This window comes from Phyllostomus hastatus, unplaced genomic scaffold, assembly GCF_019186645.2.
Source record: "Phyllostomus hastatus isolate PE091 unplaced genomic scaffold, TTU_PhHast_1.1 phas_contig_283, whole genome shotgun sequence".
NCBI classification, from domain to species: Eukaryota; Metazoa; Chordata; class Mammalia; order Chiroptera; family Phyllostomidae; genus Phyllostomus; species Phyllostomus hastatus.
In genome coordinates, this window is record NW_025333833.1 from 13585240 (window position 1) to 13611985 (window position 26746).

General features: G+C 37.4%; 2 protein-coding genes and 1 pseudogene across 5 annotated transcripts in view; 1 reads left to right on the plus strand and 2 right to left on the minus strand.

The window, feature by feature from the left end:
* The window catches only part of TPR (translocated promoter region, nuclear basket protein), a 61178-nt gene extending 54312 nt beyond the window's left edge, over positions 1-6866 (minus strand). For 2 of the 3 annotated variants that reach the window (XM_045838488.1, XM_045838486.1), the window contains exons 1-6: positions 6642-6866; positions 5962-6270; positions 4691-4795; positions 2834-2907; positions 1457-1553; positions 2-105 (exon numbers count right to left, since the gene is read on the minus strand). In XM_045838488.1, the coding sequence (XP_045694444.1) occupies positions 2-105; positions 1457-1553; positions 2834-2907; positions 4691-4795; positions 5962-6270; positions 6642-6846 (894 nt within the window). In that variant the 5' untranslated portion in view covers positions 6847-6866. Of the gene's footprint in view, position 1; positions 106-1456; positions 1554-2833; positions 2908-4690; positions 4796-5961; positions 6362-6641 lie in introns of all 3 variants that reach the window. The other variant, XM_045838489.1, reaches the window with a different exon arrangement.
* Positions 6842-26746, plus strand: part of ODR4 (odr-4 GPCR localization factor homolog) — a 28125-nt gene continuing 8220 nt past the window's right edge. Inside the window, exons 1-11 of one of the 2 annotated variants that reach the window (XM_045838494.1) lie at positions 6842-6978; positions 9882-10002; positions 12302-12436; positions 14515-14610; positions 15327-15433; positions 16458-16494; positions 17219-17359; positions 18094-18189; positions 18929-18997; positions 23066-23194; positions 23898-23988. In XM_045838494.1, the coding sequence (XP_045694450.1) occupies positions 9904-10002; positions 12302-12436; positions 14515-14610; positions 15327-15433; positions 16458-16494; positions 17219-17359; positions 18094-18189; positions 18929-18997; positions 23066-23194; positions 23898-23988 (1000 nt within the window). In that variant the 5' untranslated portion in view covers positions 6842-6978; positions 9882-9903. Of the gene's footprint in view, positions 7004-9881; positions 10003-12301; positions 12437-14514; positions 14611-15326; positions 15434-16457; positions 16495-17218; positions 17360-18093; positions 18190-18928; positions 18998-23065; positions 23195-23897; positions 23989-26746 lie in introns of both variants that reach the window. The other variant, XM_045838493.1, reaches the window with a different exon arrangement.
* On the minus strand, positions 19687-19758 carry LOC123818574 (annotated as a pseudogene).

Genomic DNA, 26746 nt, shown 5'->3' on the forward strand with positions numbered 1-26746 from the left:
CCTTGACAGAAACATCAGAAGCCTGAAGTTCATCCAATTTTAACTGAAGTTCACCCTTTGTTGCATTGCTTTCTTTAAGTTTTTCAGTTAAACGTTTAACATCCTCTAGAAAGGTCAGACGAGAATTTGAAAATAATAATTATTGCTGAGAGGAACCAAACATCAAAAATGCATTATCTAGGAATATAAACATTTAATACTAAGCAAGCACCCATATTTTTTGGGCTATAAGACGCACCCCTCCCCAAATTTGGGAGGAATAATGGTTGTTAATGCTGCTGTTGAGTTCTGTTTATATTTACATTGGTGAAATACTACATCATTTATGTTATTAAATATTTTACCACATTTTTTGCTTCAAATATTTTCCCCTATTTTCCTCCTCTAAAACCTAGGTGTGTGTTATGGTCCAAAAAATATGTTAGTTTTCAATTCCTCTAATTTATTTCTGCCATACTGAATTATAATTGTTTTGAATAAATAGATGATAAAGAAGCCAAATTCCTGCACCCAAACAACAATTTAAATTACACTGGTTATTTTATTTAAATGCAGCGTCTTAAAGTTAAATATACAAAATTAACAGTAACTTTTCTGATATATAATGAAAGGTCAATTAAAATTTCACAAATGGCTTACCTGTTAAGTAAAAGGAAAAAAATGACGTATATACATATAAAGACCTTCCATTCAAAACTATCAGAATATATGTTTACTTTTATATTCCTTACATCAAGGTTTTTATGAAAAAAAAAAATCTATTAACTTTTACCTACCCATCAGCTGATCATAATCAACAAATACTTTGAAGTAACTTTTTTTCTGAGACTGGAAAAATCTAGTTAAATGTTATATAACGTAAATATTCAAAAGTTTTTCCTTTAATAGCAACAGAACTTTTCAAAACTCTTACAAAAAGTAACCAAAGGGAACTTGATACCATTAAACTGAGAAGAGTCATGTTCACCTGAATATATCAACTGTATTATACAATATAGTCTATATGTTTACACATTTTGTTCTCCTGCCTCGTGACTACTTCAGTGTATGTCTTTAAATATGGGCTTTCCTTTTAGGTTCCTATACTGAATGGTCGTGGATAGTTTATATTAGTAAAGGTTTATATATAAAATAAAGTTCAGCCTCTACAAACGAACATTTAAACTGCCAACTTGATATTATTAATACCATTGTATTAAGTATCTTTGCATGTCACCCTTGGTTCAAATCACTTCTTTGAGATGTTTTTCATTTGTGTACTTGTCTATACAGTTCTTTTAATCCTTGATAATGACTTAAAGATAAGTAAGTGGGAGAAACAATAGGCTATTACCCTGAATTGTATTCTGAACTATGATAAATAAATACCAACAGGCGTGGACAGGGAATTAATTCCTAGCATTGTCAGAAGAGAAAGGAAAAGAGCAGAGTTAGAGGCTAAAGTGCTGCTTCATACCTGTTACATATTCCAGTTCTTGAGATAGTCTCTCATTGGTCCTAATTAAGTCTCTTTTCTCAGCTTCTAATTCTTCCTTTGTCCTTGTAAATTGGCTCTGCCATACAGAGGAGTAAGCATAATACATAAATAAAAAAATCAAGCTGATTAATCAATATAGGAACTTGAATAAGAAACTGTCACTTTAGTTAATGATAGCTAAGATTTAAAGATTGTTGGTTTTCTTTATCTTATAACTCACACAGCAAAAAGTTTAAAAATTACCTATACTCTTGACATTTTTGTTCATGTTTTGGATTTTTAAAACTTATTTTTCCTCGGCTCATGAAAAAATTCCTCATGTCACTGTCATTTGGAAGTGTCCTACTCAAACATGCCATGGTTTGTTTTTTTTTTTTGAACCAATATAAATATGTATTTACACCTTGGATCAAGTTCTAGTACCCTTTCAATTTCTGTTGGAACAAGTCTATTACCCTTTCTCAATATTTTTTACATATCAAGTACCTTTCAAAAATTAAAACAAACAAACAAACAAACAAAAAACCCCAACAGAGTCTAAGGTTCAATCTGGCTAAAGATTCACGGGACACCCCTAACTGGCACAGCTCAGTGAGCTGGGCATCCTCCTGCAAGGTGAAAGGTTGCTGGTTAGATTCCTGGGCAAGCACATGCCTGTGCTGCAGGCCAGGTCCCTGGCTGGGGGGTGCATGAGAGACAACCAATCATGTTTCTCTCCCTCTCTTCCCCGTCTCTAGAAATAAACAAAATCGTTAAAAAAAAAAAAAAAGAAACAAAGAAAGAAAAAGAATCACTAGGTATAATCACTTTATTAAACAAACTGGTCAACAGCCCTCATTAATTACATTCAATTTGTTATTCATATCACTACTCTAAGGAAATGATTTCTGATGTGGATCCACCCATATCCCCAACAGTATCACAATACTTGAAATAAGGGCTAGGCAAAAGTGATCATTAAATAGATAATTTCTAAGAGGAAGGAAAGATGAAAGGCAGGTAGGTAAGGGGATGAGTGGGGGGAATGGAATTATAAATATCCTACGTCTAATTATGTGGCACTTTACTTACAAAAGGAAATCAATAAAATTAGAACTTAAGAGCTTCAAAGCTAAAAACAAGTGTTTAAAATATCAAGTACCAATATATTCTAATGAGTAAAAGAAATGTGCAATCAATAAAACATATAAATATCCAATTAAGAAATTCATGTATACATGTTTTTGTTAGTAGCTTCTCTTAATAGAACATATTTCACCTTCTCATTGACTATATAACTAATAAACAAAATCAGAATAGAAAAATTCCTCAAGTATCATGTTTACAATTAGTTTTATTCATAGGAATAACATTTACCTGAATGGCAACACTGCGATCCTGAGCAAATTCAAGTTCTTTGTTTTTCTCAGTTAGTGCCTTCAGTTGACTGTCTGGAAAAAAGGAATTTTATAATCATATACGCCAAGGCTTAAAACTTGCAATGACAGGTTTTATCCAACTGCCACCCATACACACTTTAAAATTAAAAATCGGAGTCTTAGAAAGGCTAGGTTATACTACATGTATTCCACATTCACAAATACACCCCCAAATTTACTATATTTCTTGACCAAATTTTAAGATATGCTATCCTGTCTCCAAAATTGCACTTGTGATAATTCTAGCGAACATTTATGGTAAAAAGCATATGCAATTATGAATTTTCTTAAGCAATGACATCTTCCAAGTCAGCTATAAAAAAAGAGTCAATTATATTTATAAACAAGGAAACTGAGTTTAAAAATATCAAGAAATAACATTTAAACTACATAAAATGTACACAGAATCACGATAATACTATATTTGCAATTCAGCTTATTTATCACTCCAATATCCACTTATAATGGGCTCTCTCTCCTTATATAGTTTCTCTTCTGAACAGGTAATTAGGAAACAGTATACTTTCTAAAGCTTTCTTCCATTAAGACTCACCTGTATTACATGCTAGCAATTGAATGGGTAAAGACGTTATCACTTACTATACTTCCAGTCTTAAGTTCTATTTGAACAACTAGCTGATCAAAAGAAAAAACCCTGCTAAATTCTTCTAAATTTTCTCTTTTGTTTCAAGGTTCTTTACTGCTTCCAAACTTACTGCTTCCAAACTTACAGACCCAGAATGATAAACCAAAAAAATACAAATGTAACTGCACAGGTCAGATTTCCGTGTAGGTTTATCCCCAACTTCCCCTCCCTGTCACTTTTCCAGATCTCACGCAAGCAGCTGCAGTCGAGTCATTTTTCTGAAATTCTTTACCATCACTACTGTACAGACCATGTCGATTATGCCAAGGCAACACAACATATAGATAATAAACGTGATCTAACTACTCGGTATTTATGCCCTTATTAACACATATCCATACCATACCATTTATATGTACATCAAATGTTTTAAAAATGAGTTGTGCCAAAATTAGCTGGAAAAAAGTTATGACCCAAACAGCCAATGAACATGAACCTGGTTAAGAAAGAAAGTTGGAAGTTTTTAACCATTCTCGTTATTACCTTTCTTAATTCCCAAATTAAAATCTAGCTGCATCTACTAACAAGTATGCCCCTATTCTACACAGGTCTTCCCTGACATTTGCTTTCTTCTGCTGTGGACAAAGTAACCAATACATATCCTCCACCCACAAAATGTCAGATCCTATGTACCTCCTAGGACTTAATGGTGTAAAAAAACTAATTAAGAAGGAAATAAGCTACTCTTTTTTGCCTGAATTAGGGTGAAATAGGAAATATCCTGGGATTAATAAATATTTATAAAAATTATAACCGAGAGTTAAAACACAAATAAAGGTAATGGAACTAATAGATTTTAAACTTTCAACACAACAACATAAAAACAAGTCACTCTCTTTACCTTTTCAGGTGTACGATTGCTTTAATTTTTTCAAAAAGCTTTCTACCATTCAGGCACTGTTATGAGTTAAACGTGGCAAAAGTGTGTTAAAAAACAGCACTGAGTTAAAACCCAGACCTCCTGACCATTAAACTTCTGTGTTCTTTTACAGTCTTTACCAGGAATGAAAAATCAAAATATTAACATACATGAAAACGATGATACTTGATCAACATTTTTGTATCAGTAAGTAAATGTTTCCAAAGCACACAAATGTGTCTGAAGAGTGTAATCCTCCAAATATTATAAAGATGTCATTAAATACTTACTGAGCTTCTCCAGCTCAAGCCGCAAGCTTTGGCACTCTCGGGTTTCACTCACAAGTCTCTCCTGACTGTGGGACAGCCTCTTCTCAATCTCAAAGTACTGTTGTTCTACAGGACAGCGGAGAAAAAAAATAAAATCAAACACAAATCTTAGCATAAAGCAACCAAGAAAGCTTTATTAAATGGAGAAAAACCATGTTTAAATTAAAAGCTGCTTTGCTTTAGAGACTTGTAATAGTCAAAATAATACCTAAAAATATTAAATGACTAAATTTATGTAAGAACAAATGTGTTAAGGTACCATGGGAAGGGGCTTGAGTATGTACTGTTCAGCACAGTATCACACCCTCAGACGCTACTCAATATTGTCTCAATAAATGTTGAATATAGCACACTGAATGCAGTGTACTATAGTCACTTTTGGGACTCAGAAAATTAACTTGCAACATAAATCTTGCTTCATAATGACATTTTCGGAAGTAAAAATATATTCAAACTTTTCAATCGACTTAGCAAAGACAAGCCCCAATGCCCCCCAAACAACTGGTAAACCAAGGCACACAACAGGAAGTTAGTATTTTGCTCATGGTAATTGCTATGCTCATCTTTTATGAAGGATGTTCAAGCCAATATTGTATCTTTTCTAAATTTGAGGGTCTACTACAGGTATTAATAATAGTTGTTAACATATTTTCTATTAAATTCCAACTTGAGAGGCAAGTCCGATATAGTCAACTTATTCACTGCACGTGCACTTTGTAGCCAACGCCCTCCTGAGCACCTCTTCATTTCTGTGAACTTCTATCTCGTCTCGTTCGTTACCGGACCAAGCGACACACGCCCAAAACAAGTGCACAGACGGTCAATTTGACAAGGTCTCGGAATGCCGGTGAGCAGACGGCAGAGCGGAAATCACCCTTATTTCACATGCAACTTACACACAGGCTACTCCAGGCTTAGATAGGGGTTGCGGACTCTCTTCAGTCCCGTGTAAATAGACCCAAATCTTCCCAATTCCTTATTACGAGACTACCCTAATTACAAGGAAAACGGACCCAAATGTGGATTCAGACTCACAATAACAAACGAACAGAAAGGCTCCTTCGCATCAAACTCTGAGAGAAGTAGGAAGGACAAGGGCTAGGGTGCCCACGGTACCGAGCAAGCGATGCTGCCAGTGAAATCGGGGACAGGGCGAGCCTTGAAGGGGAAAAGACCAGCCACGGCTGCGGACTCGGGCCCAGAACTAAGGGCGGGAAGTGGGTCGTACTCACCGCTCTCCACCTTAAATTTCTCGTGCCGCCCCTTCAGGCCATCGATCTCGGACTGTTGGTCGGCCAGGAACTTTTCGAGTTTGTTCTGGACGGACTTAGGCAGCTTGTTCAGTTCCGATCGCTCCAGAACTTGCTGCAACACAGCCGCCATGTCGGTCGGGCCGGGGGCCACAGCGGCAGCGGCCGAGGGAGCAGAAACGGAGAAGAAAGGCGGAGGCCAGGAGGACCCCGAAGCCTGGCCTGCCACCTCTGCCACCTCGCTCGCGGGCTCCCGCGCGCCTGCTCGCCGGAGACTCCCGCGGCGGGACCCTGGGAAGCCGAGTCTCGGATTAGCGGCGGCAACGGTAGCGCCTCGACGCCGGGACCCGGGTGCGCGCGCAGCCGCTGGAAGCTGTGCACCCTGGGAGTACGAGTTCAGAGGAGGCCTGTAACGCGGACTGGCACTCGGATTTCCGGTTCCCCCTACCCCAACATCCGCTTCAAGCCTCGCAGGATTCTGGGAAATGTATTTTTTTTCCTCAATGGCCCCGGTGAACCCAATCGCGCAGAGCCGCTTCAGCTTCCTCCTTTCTCCCCGCCCCTTGGCGCTCCGAGCCCGGCCGCGTGACCGCTGTCCGCGCGGTGGCGCCCTAGAGTACTCGTCAGCCCACGTCCCTCCCCGAAAAGCAGGGCAACCTTACCGTCTAAGCTTCGGGATGCCATGGGGAGTCCTCTTTGGCGGCTTCTAGACACTGAGCCACTAGAGGGCATTGGTCCCGGCAGGGCCGGACCGCAGGCACCGGGCTCACGCCAAGATCTCAACGGTGCCCGGAAGGGGGCGGGGTGGCGACCGCAGTGGCTTTGGCCGAGGCGCTGCGGTGAAGGCAGGGGGGCAACTGGCGTCATCAAGCCGCGCCATCCGACTCGGAGGGAGACCCTGGGTTTGGAGTGGGAAGTGAGGTGTGGGAAGTCCGTCGCTTTCTGATGAATTCATTGGCCGCTGGAGACTGGTACTTGAACCCTAAACTCACTTCTCAGGTGGGTCTGTAGACCACGCGTGCAGGTGAGTCAGCTTAAAGGTGTTTGTAATTCGTGTGTGTGTGTGTGTGAAGGTTGTGTGTGTGTGCACTTGGACACAGCTTTCTCTTTGAAGGAAGAAAGAGACTGGAGAAACATATGGGCAGACACTACGGTCCAACTCCAATCAAATAAATGGCAAACTCACCTTATTTGAAATGGTTATTTAGATGCTGTGTGTGTGTGGACCAGTGATATGTAACAGGAATTTAAGGAGCCTGGTTCATTTGTAATTAAGAAGGTTTTTGAAAGAAGCCAGGACAAGTTTGAACTCACAGAATCATGAAATTACATAGGTTTTCAGACCTGTTCTGATCCAAGATCTTTATTTTGTAAACTAGGTAGTCAGAGTGCAGGGAAATTGCATGGCCTTGTCACAGTGTTTGGACAGCTTGCAGAGTTTCTGCGGACGCACCGCATTTCAGGAAGAACTGAACTGCGTAAGGCAGGGGTGTCCAACTCGCGCCCGTGGTCTGCATATAGCCCAGGGTGGCTATGAATGTGGCCCAACACGAAGTCGTGAATTTACTTAAAACATGATGAGGTGTTTGTGTGTGTGTGTGTGTGTGTGTGTGTGTGTATATGATTAGGTGTCGCAGTATATTTAATGTGTGGCCCAAAGACGTCAAAAGTTTGGACACCCCTGGAAAGAAAGATCTACCTTTTTAGTAGTGCACTTTGTAAAATAAGGTTTGTTACATTTAAAAGTTTTAGAGGAACATTAGGGGGGAAAATCTGACATTCAACCAGATTTTAACACCCAGTACATTTTCATCTTCTTATTGCATTCAGCTTCTTATACATTATCATGGCTGGTAGGTGACACCTTGGAAGAAATATGATTAGAAAGTTACATACCATAACTTTGTGTTCACTGTCACTGCTGTTTTCTGCAAGGATTAGGAAGTTTTAGGCCAGAAGAACAGGGGTAGAAGAGTGTGATGAAGCAGAGGAAAATTTAATACACAGAAATGCACACAGACCTTAAGGCACTACTAAAAGTCGGAAGCTCTTCCCTGTATAGAGGCATTAATGATTTGGACAGATGGTACTGTCTAGACTCAAATCTAAACAAAAATGGTGTGCAAACCCAACTTGTTTGCACAGTTGTCAGAAAAGAGGTAGGAAGTAATTTAATGCCTTTTGAGGCAAAGCTGAACAGGCTCTTTGGAAAAAAACAAAACAGCATCCAGTAGGCCCTTTCAAACTGGAACCAATTCCCTGGGCTTCGGTGTTAGACAACGCAAAACCATGGCAAGCGGCAGTTTCCTGGTGTCGGACCTGCCGCCCCAGCACGTCCGCAGTCACCTTGACTGTGCTGCACTGAGACTGAAATCATTCGTAGAACTCAGATGACTCTCATCTCCACTCACAATGCTGCATCTGTGTTCCTACAGTCTTACAGCTTCTACAACATGTTTGAATATCATCTCTTTACATTTCTGTCTCCCACAGTGAGTGTGAACTCCTCGAGATCATCATTCATTACTGCCTAGCTCTTTTAGTTGGTACCTGTGGTTTCTAGCTGCAGAAAATCAAATCGAAGGAACATGAGCCAGTAGGAGGAATACACGGGTCCTCATCCGCAGTCAGGAGTTACCCTTTGGTATGGTTTAGTGGGGAGGCTGGGTATGATTCCTCAGCACGAGCATAGTTTTTGGGGGGTAGGTTCCTGTTTCAGAACACAGCACATTTTTATTGACACAACTTCCAGGATTTGGAATGAAGCCTAGATTCGAATTTGCTCCGTGATACAAGTCTCTTGGCTCCTTTGCTTTGTGTTTTTCAACTCCAAAGTCAGAACATAGAATTACATTAAAGGAAATCTAGAAGAAAGTGGTTCAATAGTAAGGTTTTGGTCAAAATAATTATTTGGTAAGAAATGGATTTTCGTCACTTTTTTCCTCACAAACTAGTATCTTTGCAGCATCACTTCAAGAAGTCTTTGAAGAGGAGTGTTATAATGTCTTGACTTTTTATTCAGAATTTTTTGTTGGTTTTGAAGGATTTTATGTTTGTTTTATCCCTTCAATTTCATTGTTATTCAAATATTGTTGCCCTCCCCTGCTTATGTTAGTCATATTAAGTTATTTTATAAGTCAATATGCCTGTTGTACACAAGAGTTACAAAATAGATGAGCACACTAGTTAAGGGTGTGAATTCTAGAAACAGACTGAGTTTAAATCTCAGCTCAATCCCTTCCCAGCCTTGTCACTTGGGCAAGTTACATTACCTTCCTTTGTTTCAGTAAAAGTTATTTCTAACTACTAAGAAGTTATTTCTAACAGACGTTTGCTATTATTGCACGGCTGTTTGTCTATGACCTTTTGTTGTGCAGTGAGTTCCTCAGGAGCAGAGATCAAGTATTATCTTTGTACCATCCCACTAGGCACACAGTTTCTAGCATGTAGTGAGCAGTTCTTCCTTGTGTGCTTATCGAGTAGATGAGTTTCATTCTTCTCACCTCCCAGTGAGGAGATTAGAAGTTACATCTCTGTTGGAGGAATGAGTGTGCTGAGGCTCAGCCATAGATTATCAACGATAACTAAGGAGCCGTCCATCTGAAATGAGAAGTCAAGTATACTGACTGCTAATTTAGGGTCCTCTCCCTGGTCCTCGGTGTGTAAGTAATTCTCATCTCGTATCAGCTCTGATTAGTAGTCATGTACTGCAGCACTGTGTTGAGAATTCCGAAGCTGCATTTGAACTTTGCAGGTAAGAAGACCCTATTTAAGAAGCAATCACTGCAAGTTTTGTGATAGCATCGAAGTAGTACCACTTCGCTATACTCCCTCCACGAGGAAAACATTGAAAGTTATATTTTTTCCCTAAAAATACTATGTGTGTGTTTTTTGTAATTTAGGAGATTGAATTAGTTATCAATAATGGGAAGAACCTACATCGTAGAAGAGACTGTTGGCCAGTATCTTTCAAACCTGAATCTCCAAGGGAAGTCTTTTGTCTCCGGTCTTTTAATAGGACAGGTATGTGTCTTTTACTGTGTATTTACTGACAGAACAAATTACCTGTTTATTTAAAGTTGAAATAGAAAGAAAGTCGATATGCGCTGTTGAACAGTAAACTCAAGGCTGGGGGACGGAGGGGCAGACTGCAGAAGGAAACTTAAAGTGGGTTTTCAAGGAAGATGTGGGGCAGCGGTGGGGCCGGCCCAGTCCAGGTGTGCTCAGGGCAGCGCACGTTCTCTTCCGACTGCAAGAATGATTCATGATGTGAAAACCCCGAAGTTAGAATTTTTACTGCCCACATTATTTGTATTTGTGCGCGTGTGTGTGTGTGTTTCCAAGTGTATCGTACTCCCTTCTAATCTGTATTAATTCCTGGTTATGCCGTTTTTTTACGGAAGTAGCTTTTGACAGTTTCATTCCCGTGCCAGTTTGTCTGAACTCAGACTGGTGCAAGAGTGGTCATATACTTTGTTCCACAGTGTAACACCTACCTCGTGGACTTTAAAATGTTGATTCAAAAGAGAGCGTGGGGGGGGTGAAATTTGAATATTAGTCATTTCTATTTTCCTCATAGAGCTAAGCCTTAAAAATCAACACACAATGGAACAGAGATTTGAACAGTTACTTTAAAAAGCATGAGCACCAACTGATGTAATAAGCAAGGAGGACTGGACAGCAATACAAATTAACAGCAACGACGACAAAAAGAGTTACATAGACAAACTGCCTAGAGCGCACTTAGGCCCAAGGACTTGGTTTTGAGGCTTGGTAGCAAATAAAGCTCTACTGTGACAATTTTCTTTCTGGACATTTATTTTCTCACGATGCCGTAGAACATTCAAACTGCATAATTAACTTTGCTTGTTTTGATTCTATCCACATTCCCAAGCTACCTCCTTTTGTACTTGGATGCCCCGTGTTACCTACTTATAAAGAAAGCACTGTCCAGAGGACTCACGTCGCCACAGGCCTTCGTGGTCACAAATCTGATTCCGTAGCCTGTAAGACAGAGGGCAGACCCTGCACAGGTCACCCAGGGGTGCCGTCCGGTGAGGCCTCTCACTAGAGGGCCGGCTTGCCTCTCTTGGCAACAGTCTGAACTTTTTCATTCAGGATTGTCAGTATCTAATATAGGGCTCTTTTTGCTAGGAACTTTTTATGTAAGGCTTTTCACTTCCTGTCATTTAAAAAAAATGTAAAGGAAGAAGCGCTGTAGAGGCAGATGGGATCTGTAAAGATAAAGGGCCAGAGAGAAACCACCCCCTCCGAACCTGCCCCACCCCCACCCCACGCGCGCAGACTCCTCACAGACCAGTCCCCCGAGGTCCAGGACAGTCCGTGCGGCCTCTCTTCTGGCTGCCTTTTCATCCCTTCCACCGTTCTGCACGCTTTCCCTTCCTCCTCACTCCGGGGCTCCCCACTGTCCTCTCCTTCCCCTCCAGCCTGTCTGTGTCCTGCTCCTCCTGTCATTTTCTTCGCAGAGTCGTAGATTTTACGAGAAGGAAGAGTTTTCTTCATCAGTGCCTGCCTTTTCCTGTGTCCATTGGGATGCAGCTCTCTGGAAATAGTTTTTGTGGGAACAACTTCCTGTGTTTTCTAGGCCAAGGTGACACCCGTGATGGGAATTTCAGGGGATGTCTGGGGTGACACCATGTTAACTTGTATTATCAGCTTTGTTTTGACTCTTTATAGGAAACCTCCAGTGTCATAAGACTGAGTTATTAAATGTGCCCTAAGTTTATCTTTGAGTTCCCCACCTTTGATTACCATTTAACTGCTGCTAAAACTGGGGAACATAAATCTGATGTCACTTTAATTTGGACACGCATGTACAAATTCCCCACTGTTATCATTTGTTGTTGCTTGTTTTTTTTTTCTTTTTTAGTTTGTGTTGACATACAGTATTCTTCATTTCAATGAAAGTAAGATGCACAAGGTCATTTGTTGCTTTATTTTACAGAACCACCGAATCTGTTCAAATTATATAGGAAATAAATATAATAACTACAAAATTGACCGAGCATATTTATTATCTTTTGGTTTAAATGCAGTTTATTCACCCATCCAGGAAGCCATTTGCAGTGACCATTATGTGAACTAAATAACAGGATGATATTAAACATTGAAAGATAACATGAGAAAAGCGAGGCTGTCCATGAAAATTGGTTTCTGTAGAGTCCATGCAATATAGGTATTAGCAGTTTAAGCTGTTACAGATGTTGCTTAGTTTTTGCACATCATAAGAGTATTATGATGTGCATAAGAGTATACCTCAGTCAGGTATCACTCTAATAAGCTTTTCTAATCTGTTTTTAAGTGTTCTTCACAAAAGGATTATGTGGTTCTTGCCACTAGAACACCACCCAGAGAGGAAAAGAACGAGAGCCTCAGGCCTCCCGGAGATAAGCTGGACGACGTGGATGAAGAGTGGGCCACAGAGCACGCTAAGCAGGTCCTCACGTTGTCTCCTGTGTGGTTCGGCTTGTGTTTGTTGACTGACAGCGTGAAAGCACTTTACCCTCAGATTACTGGACTAGGACTTCAGAGTGCTCATTCTTAAGTTTTCACAACTTGCATTTTCTTTCTTGAAGTTCAGGAACCTGCCCAAGATCACAGAATAGGTTGTGGAGCTGGGACTCGGCTTCATGAGGAACAGGGCACAGTTTTTCATGGTCTTTAAAGAAAACTCCAAAATACCAGATAAATGAATAAGCTAAAGCAATGAGCTAAAACTTCATTGCCAGAGCATTTCAGAGGAAGAGTCAGCACCAGGACAGTGCAGTGACAAGCAGATCGGGGGTGGGGAGGGACTGTGAGGGGGCCGCTGAGCATTACTGAGGTTTCTAGCCTGGGTTTCTGGGAAGGTGGTGGTGGTACTGGACCACAGACAGGAAACAAACTGGGGTTGGGTAAGGAACGACGCTTAAATTAACTTCCAACTCGTTACTGAATGGATTACGTCATCTAATAAAGAATGTTAGAGTAAGGTACAAGTAGGATTATTTCCTTCTCTATTCAGCTTTAAGTCTTTTAAACACACACACATGTTTATTGGTGTCTGTGTGTCTGTGTTTGTGATGAGGGGTGATGTGTAGTTATAAATCAAATCAAGGAAATATTTAATACCATCTTCTAACAAAAATATTAAATATTTAAAATTTTAATTTCCCAAGGGGGTGTCTGTGTAGAGAAAGAGAAAGATGTATTTTATTTATATATGTATATATATGCACACACAGAAACAAAATTTATGTAGCAAAGTACATTCACATTTTTTCCTCTAGAGAGAAATGTTTAATTTTATGTCGGTGATTTTGAAAAGATATGCAGGTGCCCCATGGTAAACATGAAAACGTCATTCTTTGTATTTCAAGCTTTTGTTACCACAGTAAACAGAATTTGTGCAATCAGAGGGAACAACCAACAGATACTACACCAACATACAAGGCATTGTACTATGGTATCTGATTTTCTGAAGGCTCAACTTTATGATCAGTTTGTTCACATATTAACTACACAAAAGATAACCAGAGCACTCTTATCACTGGGTGTAGATGGTATAAAGAAGGCCACGTGACATTAAGAAGTAGCCACAATGGTGTGAGGGGAGATCACAGATGTTACGGAAGACAAACTGGTAGCGCCTATCAGATACTTTAAAAATATGCCTAACTTCTTAAACTTGTAATCCACCTTCAGAGATTTATCCTGAGCAGATAATTCATTACACACAGAAAGACTTGCTAGTATTTTTATCTAATATGAAATAACATAAATGCTCAATTATATCAATAAATAGGTTTAAAAATTTGAGGTAAACCTCAACAATAGCAAACAATGGATTTTCAGGTCAGACTCTGTTCAAATTCCAGGCTTTAGTATTCTGCTAAATACTATAGGGATAAAAGGGTAAAAGGTAGTTGTGAATTATTTCTTCTCTTAAGGATCCCAGACCAAGTAGTAAGGTACCCAGAATGCAGGAAAAGGTCCGCTCTGGCCGAGGGACAGCCCGAGGAAAGCTGCAGAGTCAGAAAGTCCAGGCACGTGTGTGAAGAACAGTGAGAGGTTTCTGAGTGGCATTTTAACATTTCACAGAAAGTAGTGTCAAATGAGGGATGCTCTGAATATCAGATTAGCCAGATTTTAGAGTCTGAGATAGCACTTTAAGACAAAATTGATATTTTATTTAGCTGATAGTGGAAGCCATTGAAAAAATTTTAGAAGATATTTCAGTCTTTGATGTCTTGAGAAAGGGGTTTGCTTATTTATGTGGCTAATTGGTGTCATTATTAAATGGTTTTATTCATAAGCTAACTTTAGGTAAAAGCTCAAGATACTGTAGGAAGATTATGTACATGATGACACCCCATTTATCTTGGTTATCATACCTTTCTCAATATTTTAACCATTTTTCAAAGCCCCTGCCTCAGTGCCGTGCAATGGTACTCAGAAAGTATTTGCTGATTTAATATTTAGCTTCTCAAACACAAAGCCAAATGTTAATGTAAGCTAATGCATTTCTACTTCTAGGTATCTAGAATGCTACCTGGGGGGCTTTTAGTTCTTGGAGTATTTATTATTACAACTTTGGAAATGGGAAATGATTTTCAAAACGTTCTGCGCAGGGTAAGTCTGAAATGTAATAATTCTTAATAAGACCACAGTTATATCTTATTTTAATTGATTTTATGTATATTATTATATTTTATGTATCCTTATGTGTTGCCTTAAGTCTTCTGTCACATTTAAATAAGAGATGCCAAATGGTGACATACTTCATTTTTATCAATTCTCATTCTAATTAAAGTCAAGTCTTTAGCCCTGGCCTGGTGGCTCAGTTGGTTGGAGCATTCTCCTGGACACCAGAAGGTTATTGGCTCTGTTCCAGGTCAGGGCACATACCTAGGTTGTGAGTTTGACCCCCAGCTGCGGCACATACAGAAGGCAACTGATGTTTCTCTCTCACATCGCTTTCTCTCTCTCTCTGTAAAAATCAATAAGCATATGCTCGAGTGAGGATTAAAAAATAATAATAAAATAAAATAGAAGTCTCTATTCTATATTTCACTTAAATGTTACTTGCCCAAAATTAGTTTTTCACATCCAGTTAATTCTTAATGATGGTGGGTTGTATTTTTCTACTTAAAAGCCAATTGTTATGTAAATAGAATCCAAGTGATTAATAAACAGTTTTACTCTTTCTTCTGAAGAAAAGATAATTTATTGGTAGAATCATGGAATTTTAATGCTAAATGCTGTTTAGAGGCATCATTGTTTTTTTCTACACTCACTTTTCTTCTTTCATTTTGCATTCAGTTGCTCTGTATTTTCCTCTATTCCAGCTAGTATTTGCTATGGAAAAATCTATGAGCAAAAAAAGACTGTGGAATTTCACAGAAGAGGAAGTCTCAGACCGTGTGGCACTTCACATTTGTTCTTCTACAAAAAAGTATCTTTTATTTAAGTGCTTGTGTCTTGAAAGTATATGATACCAAAATAATGTTCCTGCAAGTTTTCCCCCCAAACATTTATTTAAGTCATTATTTAAAAAATAGGCATAGTTTGTAAGTTTTTCTGCCAATAACACATAATTGGGACTGCCAGTAATAATAGTAATCATGGTTGTTGATCACGTCTCAGGGTTGCAAAGAGTCTGACAGAGGTGGCGAAGACTAGGGACTGGAAACTGCTTGCCAGCCGTCTGCTGCAGTAAGCACGGTAGGGCCCCCACAGAGATGGAGACGCCCCAACTGACAGCTTTGGCCAAGTAGTGCTTTTATTATGGTAAATTTTCACTTCCAATTGGCATTGACAAAATGATGAATTAAAAGCCCAGGCTCTCTGAGCTGGACAGTTAGGACATCCAAGAAATTTTTGTCTTTAGCCAAGATCAAGTGACACTAAAAGCCACTTTTAGGGCCTCCTTGGCCTCATTACCGTACATGTTTCTAAAGCGAGAGAATGCCTCACGCAGGGGGTGGAGCAGTGCAGGGGCCCGGTGAGCGAGGACTGGCAGAAGACAAAATTCAAAACGGGATTTCTCCTGCAGAAGCTGGGCTTCTAACTTCTTTGGATATTTAGCTAAAACATTTCATGTACAGGGCCCTTGAGCCGCTAAAATTCTCAGGCTTGACTCCTCCAAAACAGCGCTCCTATTTGTTATACAGGGTGTGTATTTGAGGAAAATTTTGCAAGTGTTTTAATTCTATTTGTTGTGATTAGCAGCATTTATAAGTAGTAAGAAATAGTTTAAAGCACTACAACTATAGTCAGAGCAATTTCAATACGTGTGTGTATTTGTACAAACATATGCATATAGATATGTATATCTTTAAGTGTGTAAAGTGGTATGATTTTATAAAAACTCTTGGACACTTACAGTTTATTTTATTTTTATGTTTGGATGCTTTATTTTCTTTTGATTATGAAGAATTAATTCTCTTTTAGGTTATTTCTATCCTTAATTAGTAAAGAATATTTTGTCGAACTTATGATATCCACGATCCAAAGGTAAGAAAAATTGCTCTTTAAAGATTTTTGTGTTGCAAACTATTTTAAAAACAAAATTTAATTCTTTATTTAGTTTTATCATTTTCAATGCTATCTTCTGCTGATATCCACAGCCACCAGTTTTTTAATTTTGAAATATTAATTTTGTTACAAAGACACTTTTTTTAGTTAACGTATTTTTATTAAGCTCCCCTACCTTGTGTATGTGTTTAGTGTTATATTTGAGAGGCTCGTAGTAAAAGTGTGTGTGTTTTTGGTATCTACAATGCCTACTAAGCAACTAACTTGTGCTCAGCAGAATCCGTAGTAACATTTTACTAAGATGCTTGAAAGCAGTGTAAAAGGAACTGTGTAGAATTCTGTTAGCAAGGATGGGACAGAGAGGAGAATGTCCGGCACACGCCGTCACTCGGCAATTATTGGCTTCACGTCAGAAGCTGACGAGTTAGCATTGTCGAAGCTGCAGATGGGAGCAAGGGGACGTGTCAGAATTCTGAACACGGCCTGTCTGGTCCTTTTCCAGCCAGCCGCTGGGGGGGTTGCCAAGTGCAGTATCCTGAAGATTACCAAAGCTAAATGCATGCTTCATTTTTATTTAATTCTTACCTATTGACCTTTAATGAGAGAATGTGGCCAGATTTGTTAGCTGCATATTGTATGAGCCATTAAGTCATGTTATGACCTAATAATGTTTTATGTTTTTCCTTCTTCCTCACTGGTAAAGAGTTCAGCAAAACCAGCAGACTGGAAGTATCAGAATGGACTCTCAACCTCATGGCATTCTTTAGAGTGTACGGTTCACATTAATATTCACATCCCACTGTCTGCTACTTCTGTCAGCTATACTCTGGAGAAAAATACAAAGGTACCAGGGTAAAATGAATTTTCTGTAGTGATTGCTGAATAGATAATCTGCTTTTCTTCTGGTTGTCTGCCATTCATTTTATAAACCTCAAAAATTGCATTCTAATTATAATGATACTGTTTGGGGTAACTAATTTATTATCCCAGATTACAATGTCATAATACTAGTATACTCGTATTTAGCATAATAGGTGCTCCATAAGTATTTATTAATTAACGTAATTATGTACATTGTGAAATAGAGTTATGTAAGAATATATACTCTTTGGTCTTTTTGCTTTCTCTTGGTTTTCATGGGTTTTTTTCTCTTTTTCAGTCCTTTTAAAAATTTCTATATCATTCTTGTGTTCATATCTTGTTTCCAATGGAGGTTGCTGCTTTTTCCCCTCTAATACCGCTTTATATATTTCAGGCTTTCTCTTTTCTCAGATTTTTAAAAGATAATGGAAATTACTGAGTGTATTGACTGTGGCCATGCAGTTACTAAGCCTTTTAGGTCTGTGATATGAATGGTAGTTTGGGATAAAGATTAGAAATACTATTATTAAATATGAGTAAGGTGCCAAAATTTGGGGCTACACATTTTTTGTTGTTGTAAGACTGAGTTTCCATACCACATTACTGATACTTGGTGATTTTCACTACTTAAGTGTATGAGAGGGGAAAAGTTGACTCTAGGGAGTTTATGTGAGGTGGCATCATGTCTGAAAGCTACTGTGTTGTGTTTCTCTTAAGAACGGACTTGCACGCTGGGCCAAGCAAATAGAAAATGGGGTTTATTTGATTAATGGACAAGTTAAAGCTGAAGATTGTGACCTACTCGAAGGACAGGTGAGTTAAGAGAAAATCATCTTATGAAATTATTTGTGTTAAGGCAAAATAAAAGATGACTATTCTTAGTTCTTTAGTCCTTTTCTTCATGAAAACAGTTTTCATCTACTTCTTATTTCTAAGATATTTTAAAGTAAAGGGCAGATGTTTCCCTCGGAAAATGATGGGGGATTATTTCTGAAATAATTGGAATTCTGCCCTGATAGCAGTTTGAAGACTAAGTTTCTCCATTTTAAAGGGGGGTCTCTTATGGCCTTCTAAAACAGCTTTAATTTGAGGGGAAATTTTGGTGAACTCTCTTTTCAGAGCAAGGGTCAGTGAACTTTATGGAAAAAACCAAATGGTAAATATTTTAGACTTTGCGGGCCATTTGGTGTCTGTTGTAACTCTGATGCTGTAGCATGAAAGCAGCCATAAACAGTATGTAATTGAGTGATCTTGGGTGTGTGCCAGTCAGACTTTATCTAGAAAGACCGGTGGCAGTCTGAATCTGACCCCTCGACCACAGTTTGCCAGTCCTTGCTCTAGAGGAATAAAAGTAGGAAATAATGGTTTTTAACAGTACGTATTGATTGCTGTAGAATACACAAAATAACATGTCTGTAGGAAAAGCTAAAATAAAACAAATAATAAGGTTTTTTTCCTCTAGGTTATTTAGTGTGTGTAGGATAGTTCCTAAATCATCTTTTATGTTCCACTCTGATCTCAATAACATAGTTTTTTAACTTTTTTTTTCCAGAAAAAATCTTCTAGAGGAAATGCTCAAGCAATTAGTCATTCTTTTGATGTCAGAGTGCTCACACAGTTGGTAACTATTTTAAAATCCTACTTATCTAAAATAAGTTTTTTCTAACAATAACCTGCATGAAATTGTTTCTGTTTTTATGTTTCTAATTAGAGAGTCAAAAATTTTAGAGACGTAAGAGACTAAAAAATGTCCTGTGCTAGGAAAGTTACTCCCAAGAAACACAATTTCAATACAACCTATTTGGGTCTTTTAGCCCAAGACTGCTAAACTTCTGACATAAAGTAGACAGCATTTAAGTGTAAATGCACACAAATGCAATAAATGCACACACATAAACACACATGCGCGCATGTGTGTGTGTGTGTGTGTGTGTGCGCAGTATTTGGGGTTGTATGCTTTGTGAGCACAGATGTAATTCTTAGCAACTTAAAGGTAGAGTATGTGTGTGCAGATATGCCAGGAGTTGTCATTTACTTAATATGAACTAGATTTGTACCTCTTCTCATTTGATAAAAATCACACATTATCAGCAATTTTTTATTTTTTATGGCTGTTTTAAGTTACACATCTCTTCAGAAATTGAAAGTTGGGCATCTTGAAGAATAAGAAGTTAAAACTGCTAATTATTCCTAAAAGTATGTGTGCTTTTGATTTAGATACTGCTTGGAATTTTCCTTGAAAACAGGCAGGGTATAAAGTATCCATGTTTTTAGAAAACTTAATTTCAGTATTATGCTGGAAATGTTGAAACAAAAACATTACTAGGACTTGCATATTTTTTAGTAACAAACTATAGAAATGATCCCTGAAAGTATAGTCTTAGGCTTGCATATTTTTTAACTGAATAAAATAGACTTATGAGAATGTTTTAATTTCTTCTTTTCATTCTCTGTGTTTAGCAATAGAGCATTGCTAAATTGTCATTGGATTTATGCCAGTGAACATTAGTTCTTAATTTCTCTTCTCAGTACTTTAAAAGCACTTTTAATCTTTTGTTTGCCTTCCTTTTTCTTTTTTTTTTTTTGATTTTAGAAGTGTCCTTTGTTTGAAGGTTACTCCTTTACCTAAATGATTTTACTAGTTATGCTTATGTGACCTTTAGTTTATCAGACAATTCAGTTAAAATTATTTTAGTGATAAAATTACAGTTGGAAGATATGATATAGAGTGGAAATATTGAGAGAAGAGTGGAAGACAATATCATAAATTATCATAGGAGATAGTTTGTTGTAATGATATTTAATAGTATATAATATAGTATGTTTTTGTCAATCATTCCATGGTCAGTCAGCTGGAAACTTTAAAGTCAATATATAATAAGTAGTCAATAAGTACTTGATGCTGCTTTCCTCCCATTCAGCCTCTATCCAGTCTTGTTGATTCTTTCTTTGCAGTGTTAAGTTCATCTTTTATTTTTCTTATAGTCAGTCCTAATAGTTAGCCTTGCAACATTATTATTTTACCTATATTACCTCAGGTAACTCGGAAATGGTCTCTCTCCAGCTCTTCATTTTTGTCCAAAGTGATTGTGCTTCTGAAAATCCTGATTCTTTTATATATATATATATATATATATAATTTATATATTTAATATATATTAAATATATAAATAAACATATAAATATATGAATAAATATATAAATATATATAAATATATTAATATATAATAATATAAAATAAGGAATATATAAATAAATATATAATAATAAATATAAATAATAAATATATAAATAAATATATTTATATATTTATATATAAATTTATATATATTTATATATAAATATATATATATAGGGCATGTTACAGATTATCCTTTTTGTTTTTTGTGGGGGGTTTTTGGTTTTGTATTTAAAGATTTTATTGATTTTTAGAGAGAGGGGAAAGGAAGGCAAAAGAGAGGGAGAGAAACATCAATGTGTGGTTGCCTCCTGCACACCCCTAACTGGGGACCTGGCCCACAACCCAGGCACGTGTCCTGACTGGGAGTTGAACCAGTGACCCTTTGGTTCACAGGCCCACACTCAATCCACTCAGCCACGCCAGCCAGGGCCAGATTATCCTTTTTGAGTCACATTTATTCACTTGTTCATTTACTTACTTTTTTTTTTTTTTTCAGAAAATACTTATTGTGTATAAGGATCAGACACTAATTATCATTCTCTTTGCTTAAAATTCTTTAGTTGCTCTATATTGACTAGTTAGAAAAGTCTAATTCCAGGCTTTTCATAGCCTTAGGGTGTCTTTTCATTATTTTCTAATTTACTCTTCTAGGATATGCTTTGTGTTCCTTAAAACCCTGTGTATGTCCTGAGCCAGGTGTCTTGCCAGCGCCGTCTTTTCCGTCATCCAGTCTGTCAGGGTCCTCTCTGGACAGTGAGATCTCACCCAAATGCTGCCACTCCTGTAAGGTTTCATTGGGCCACTGCAACCAGAGGGACCTTTCCTTTTCCAAAATACCATGTCGGCATCACAGAAGTCTCTCCCTTATGAACAAGTTAGGTTCCCACAGCCTTTTCATAAGCCAGTTTGTTCCTAGGTCCAAAGAAACCAAGAGGAATTGACATTTGTAGAACTCAGATACATTTCCACCTAAAAGGAGTGAGACGATTTCCATATCTTTTAAAAACTCTTCTCCTTGATATGTGTGTGTGTGTGTGTGTGTGTGTGTGTGTGTGTGTGTGTGGTCCTGTATGTATAGTCTCATTTAGTTTGGAAAACAATGCACTAATTTATACATACATGGTTTATATGTCATCATTGTGTTACACACCATAAGATACATATTAAAGATAGATACTGGATGTGTGAATAGGGTGTTATCTGCCAAAATAGAATAGTTTCATTTCCAGTAAAGCTCTGCGCACTGGATGAGGGAAGCCCGTTGCTCCTCCTGCACCCCCACCTTGCCGGTGTCCCGGCGATGTCTGCAGGCACCATCGAAGCTCACTCCGGATGTGCGTCAGCATTGTCCCCCTGCTGCTCGGCTTGTGAGCGTTTCTGAACGAACCTGGAGCGTTTCGAACTGTTTGGTCTACGATAGATATTTTACCACCAAGACCTTTACTGTGTTAAATTTAAATTCTTTAAAAAATAACAAACCCTAGCTTTTGCATGAATTACATTAGACATTGACTATTAATGCTTTTTCAGTAGCTAAATGTTGAAGTCATTTGATTTCATTGCCATTTTTTCTTATCAATTCCTGATTGTTCTTTATTGCACACGCACAATTAGCGCTCTTCATAAGTTGCATGATTTGTTTTTGTTCTTCAGAATTGACCTTATTGTTGCATGATATATTCCAGTTGTACTTAGAATGTATTTTATGTGTCCATTGTGTGGGATTTTTAAACATCGCCTGTGATTTCATAGACCGCTAGCAGTGCTGCCCATGTTTCAGGGCTCTCCTCGTCTTGGCCCTGGTTAAACTGATAACAGTTGAAATGTCTGTGAAACGTCTCAGCACCCAGCGTGAACCAACACTCTTTAGACAAAGGTGAATGAGACTGTGAGACGAAGATCACTGCTTATGACCACTGGCACCATTTCTGGTGACAGGCACAGCTGACTCGCTCTTTGCCTGCTGCGGAGCGTGTAGCATTACTTCCGTCTCTGAAAGTTAGGAGTTGAACTTGTAGGAGTAAATGAGTGTCTGTACCTTCCTTATGATTTTGCCGTATTTGTCATATCCTGCTTTATATGCTGTGCAGATATTCCATTGCATGCCATGCAACTCCTGTTAGATCATGTCTTCTTTGTACATCTTTTCATGGTAATAATACTCACCTGAGTCATCTGCAAATTATATCTATTTTAGTGAACATGATGACTGAATATTGGTGTTCTGGATCACATATCAGTAAGGAAAATTTAAATGTAATTGTGTTTAATTTCACACTATTCAGAATTCTCAGAAAATAATATATCACTTATAAAGAGAAATATGAAGGCCTTTTAATAATAAGTTGTGGAGAATATTTTCAAACACTTGATTCAGTCAAAAATTTCTTCTCACTTTATGAAATGGCTTCTATAATGTTTAAATATTCCATACAGTTAACAATGTAGTTTATATGGTTAATAATACAGTATTGGCTATGAGAACTTAAAGTGGTTTTTGTCTTTCAGCATTTGAGTTCCGACCACAGGTCCACGGCCACTGTCCAGATCTGCAGCGGCTCCGTAAACCTGAAGGGCGCCGTGAAGTGCAGAGCCTACATTCAGAGCAACAGACCCAAGGTTAAAGATGCTGTGCAGGTACCGAGGGGGCGACGGTGCGTGAAAAACAGAAGCCCGTTCACATCATTACTCAAAAATGCTAGAATTTTATTTTTTCCACTCTCAGATTTCATAATTATTAGTTTCATTTTAACTAATAAAGGTCCAATCGGTTGGGCAGTACAATTATACCATGTAATTGGTCGCAAGAGTTTCATATGTAGAATCTGTTTTGTGACTTTTTTAAAGTAATGGTTATACAAATTTATTAAGTGCTCCACAGTTGTGATTTGAGTTATCTGTGAGTTATTAGTACATTGGAAGTCATTTCTTCTAAGGGAAATCAAACTTTTTAAATAACAGGAAAAACATTCATTTGGAGAATTGTTAGGTAGTGTTCTGTAATCTCTATAATTCAGAAATTTTAAAAAGGATAACTGGCATTTTTGTCATAGTTACACATTTCCTAATTTAGAACGCTAGCATTATTTGTTCAGATGCAAAATTTCATTTATTTATTTGGTTTAAATTTATTATTTAGATGAGGTAGGCAGATTTGCTTTTAAACTATTAATGTTAGTAAGCATGCTAAGTAAGTGGACATTTAAAAAAGAATAATGTATCAGTTATTTTAGTGGACATGATTATACAGGGAAACCAGTTATGGGAGGGTTTTTGGTAGTAAAATAATGCAAATTGAAAGTAACAGTCTTTGTTTCTTATTGTAATTTGTTTTCCATAGGCAGTGAAGAGAGATATATTGAACACAGTTGCTGATCGTTGTGAAATACTATTTGAAGATCTGCTTTTGAATGAGATTCCAGAAAAAAAAGTTATGAGTATAAAATTAAGTACTTTTCTTTGCATGTATTCAGTTGATAGACTGTCAAGATATACATGTCATATTTTATAAGTGCCTCTATCTGTCTTTAACAATAATGTGCCGTATTTTACTTTTCTTATTGGATGAAAAATTGTCAGTTGCACCAAAAAAGGTTTCTGAACACCTTAAAATAGCAAATCTGTCAACATTTAACAATTTCTGGGAAGATTTTTTAAAAAATTCTTCATGAATTTCTGAATTCTGAATTTTCACAGACTAGAAAACTGTGGTAACATTTTAAACCTAATTTAAAAAATTAATATATGTTAGATTTCTTAAAATAATTTGTAATCAAAAATTTTATTTGTGTTTAGTATTATGTAATAGATTCTTTAATAGGTATTAATGTGTGGTATATATGCAATTGATATCTTATTCCTACCAAATTTTTTGTGTACTATTTTCTATATTTCTTATCTATTACTCAATAGACTTTGTTAGATTTTTAAAAAGTCTGGGTTATCATGTTATAACCTATCATGACTATTATATTTTTTGAAACATAATTTATACCATAATTTATAATTTATACCATTTGTAATTTGTATTACAAAAAATTATTTTATTCAAACAGAAAATTTTAATATTGAGTAATGCTTTTTAATCTACACTTTCATCTTCACCTTGCCACCATTCAGATGTGAGTAGATTAGCAGTTCACAGTTGAATATCCACATAATTGAAACATACATATTGACCCATTAAGGCAATATTTTTATATTTATAGAAGAAAACATAGCTCCTCTATAAAACTGACTTCTTTTAGTGCTACTGATAGACAGTACAGTAGGTTTGGTAGGCGAATCATAATCTTTCTTGTATTCCTAGTTTGAAAGGTTACTGGAATTGCCAGGTTTAACATTTGTCCTTCCTGTACTTCACAAATAACCCTGAATTTCTATCCACTGGTAGTGAAATGTATAGTTTTTGCTGAGTATCTGAGTATAGTTTTGCTGAGAAATGAATTTGAATCTTACATGTAGCAATTGGATTGAGACTTTTGTGTGAAACCTGGTCACTTAGCCACCCATTCAGCCTAACAGCCTCATCTCACTGCGGCTTATCTTTGCTCCTTGACTTTGGGCACGGTATAGCTCTCCTGGCGCTGGGTCCTCACTTTCTGAGCAACTGTGGTCCTCTGCCTGTGGTCACGGTTCCACTCTCTGGGCCGCACCTCTCGTCCCTTCCTGCAGAGGGCTGCGTACCTTTTAAGAGTCAGTTCTGCTATCACCTATTTTACAAAAATTGCTGTAATGCTTGAGTATGAGTTAGGATTCTGTTAATCAGTAGATACCCAGTTCTTATCATATTGGCTTAGATTTAATTTTTTTTCTGTTTTGAACTTACTCAGATAGTGTTGAGCTATTTACTCTGCTGTGGGAATATTCCTAAAGGACTCTTTTTAGAATAGTTTTTAAGATATGTCTTTTAAAAGGTTCGCCTTTCCCGATTTAAACTTCAGACCAACTAGAAAACTTGGTCTTATTAAGATACTAAATGGCTAATTTAGCTTTTTAATTAGAAAATGATGTGCTTTTTCTTTTTTAATGAGTAATTTAAATTCATTGCAACCAATACTTTAACATTTGATTTTATAGCAAGCATATTTATCTTTTTTAGGCAAAGCTAGAATGAATGCAGTTTGAAATAGTTTTTAAGTTTTGAATGGCAGTTAAACATACACATTATAGCCATCATTGAAAATTTTGAACTTAACCTATTTAAAGAAACTGTGGCCCCAAATAAAATAATATATTCCTGATTTCAGTGTGTGAACAATTTACGTGCTACAGCACCAGTTGCAGTAATAGAGTTTTACAGCTAGACGGCAGTCTAGTCACAGAGTAAAATTGTTCTTCCGGTTCTCTTCTGGAAACAAGATGATAAGCAGAATATGGCAGGGACATGTAATTCAAATCATTGCATTTCCCCTGACACTTAAGACATTCTTCGTCTTCTCTTTGTAGTTATATAAAGCTACCACTCATTTCTTTGCAAGGAAATGCAGGTTACTATCAAAGTGAGCCTACTTCTACTTGTTCTGTGTATCAATAGCTTTTTAAAACACGTACATAGCTGGAAGAGGTCATTCTTTACACAAAGTCTTGGTCTTTGTTGATAGTTCACTAGAATCCTGGTGTTGAACCAAACAAAACTGTGTTTATGTGGACCCATGATGATGTTAGAAATTGGGACAAATATATTTTACTTTGTGAGTATTCACAGAAGAATAAAACATAGCTCTGCATTATTTATTTAGGTCCAGATTGTTTTTTCTAAGAATTACTTAACGCTGTTTATGACAATATGTAGTACTAATTGTTGCCCCAGATTTTTAATTCTAGTTTACAGCATTTAGTATGACTGTGTATTAGATATTCCTTAAAGATTTGCTCAGTTCAAGGCAACGTGATAGATACAAGTCAGTGACCAGATTCGTGTGCTCAAGAACCCTATAATCTGATTTGAAAGATAGAGTGTGTATGCCTTATTAATTATGGAGAGCATGTAGTAAGTTCCTAAGAGTCACTAAGAACTTAATCAAGATTAATGGTCAGGATAATAAATACTAGTAATAAGAATAAAGCAAAGGGAAAATGAAAAGAAAGCAAGGTGGAATGGGTAGTGAGGTTAGCATACAAAACAGCTTCATGTCCTGTGCATGTTGGACATAGGGGGCTGCTAGCATCTCATAAGATGAAGTCAGC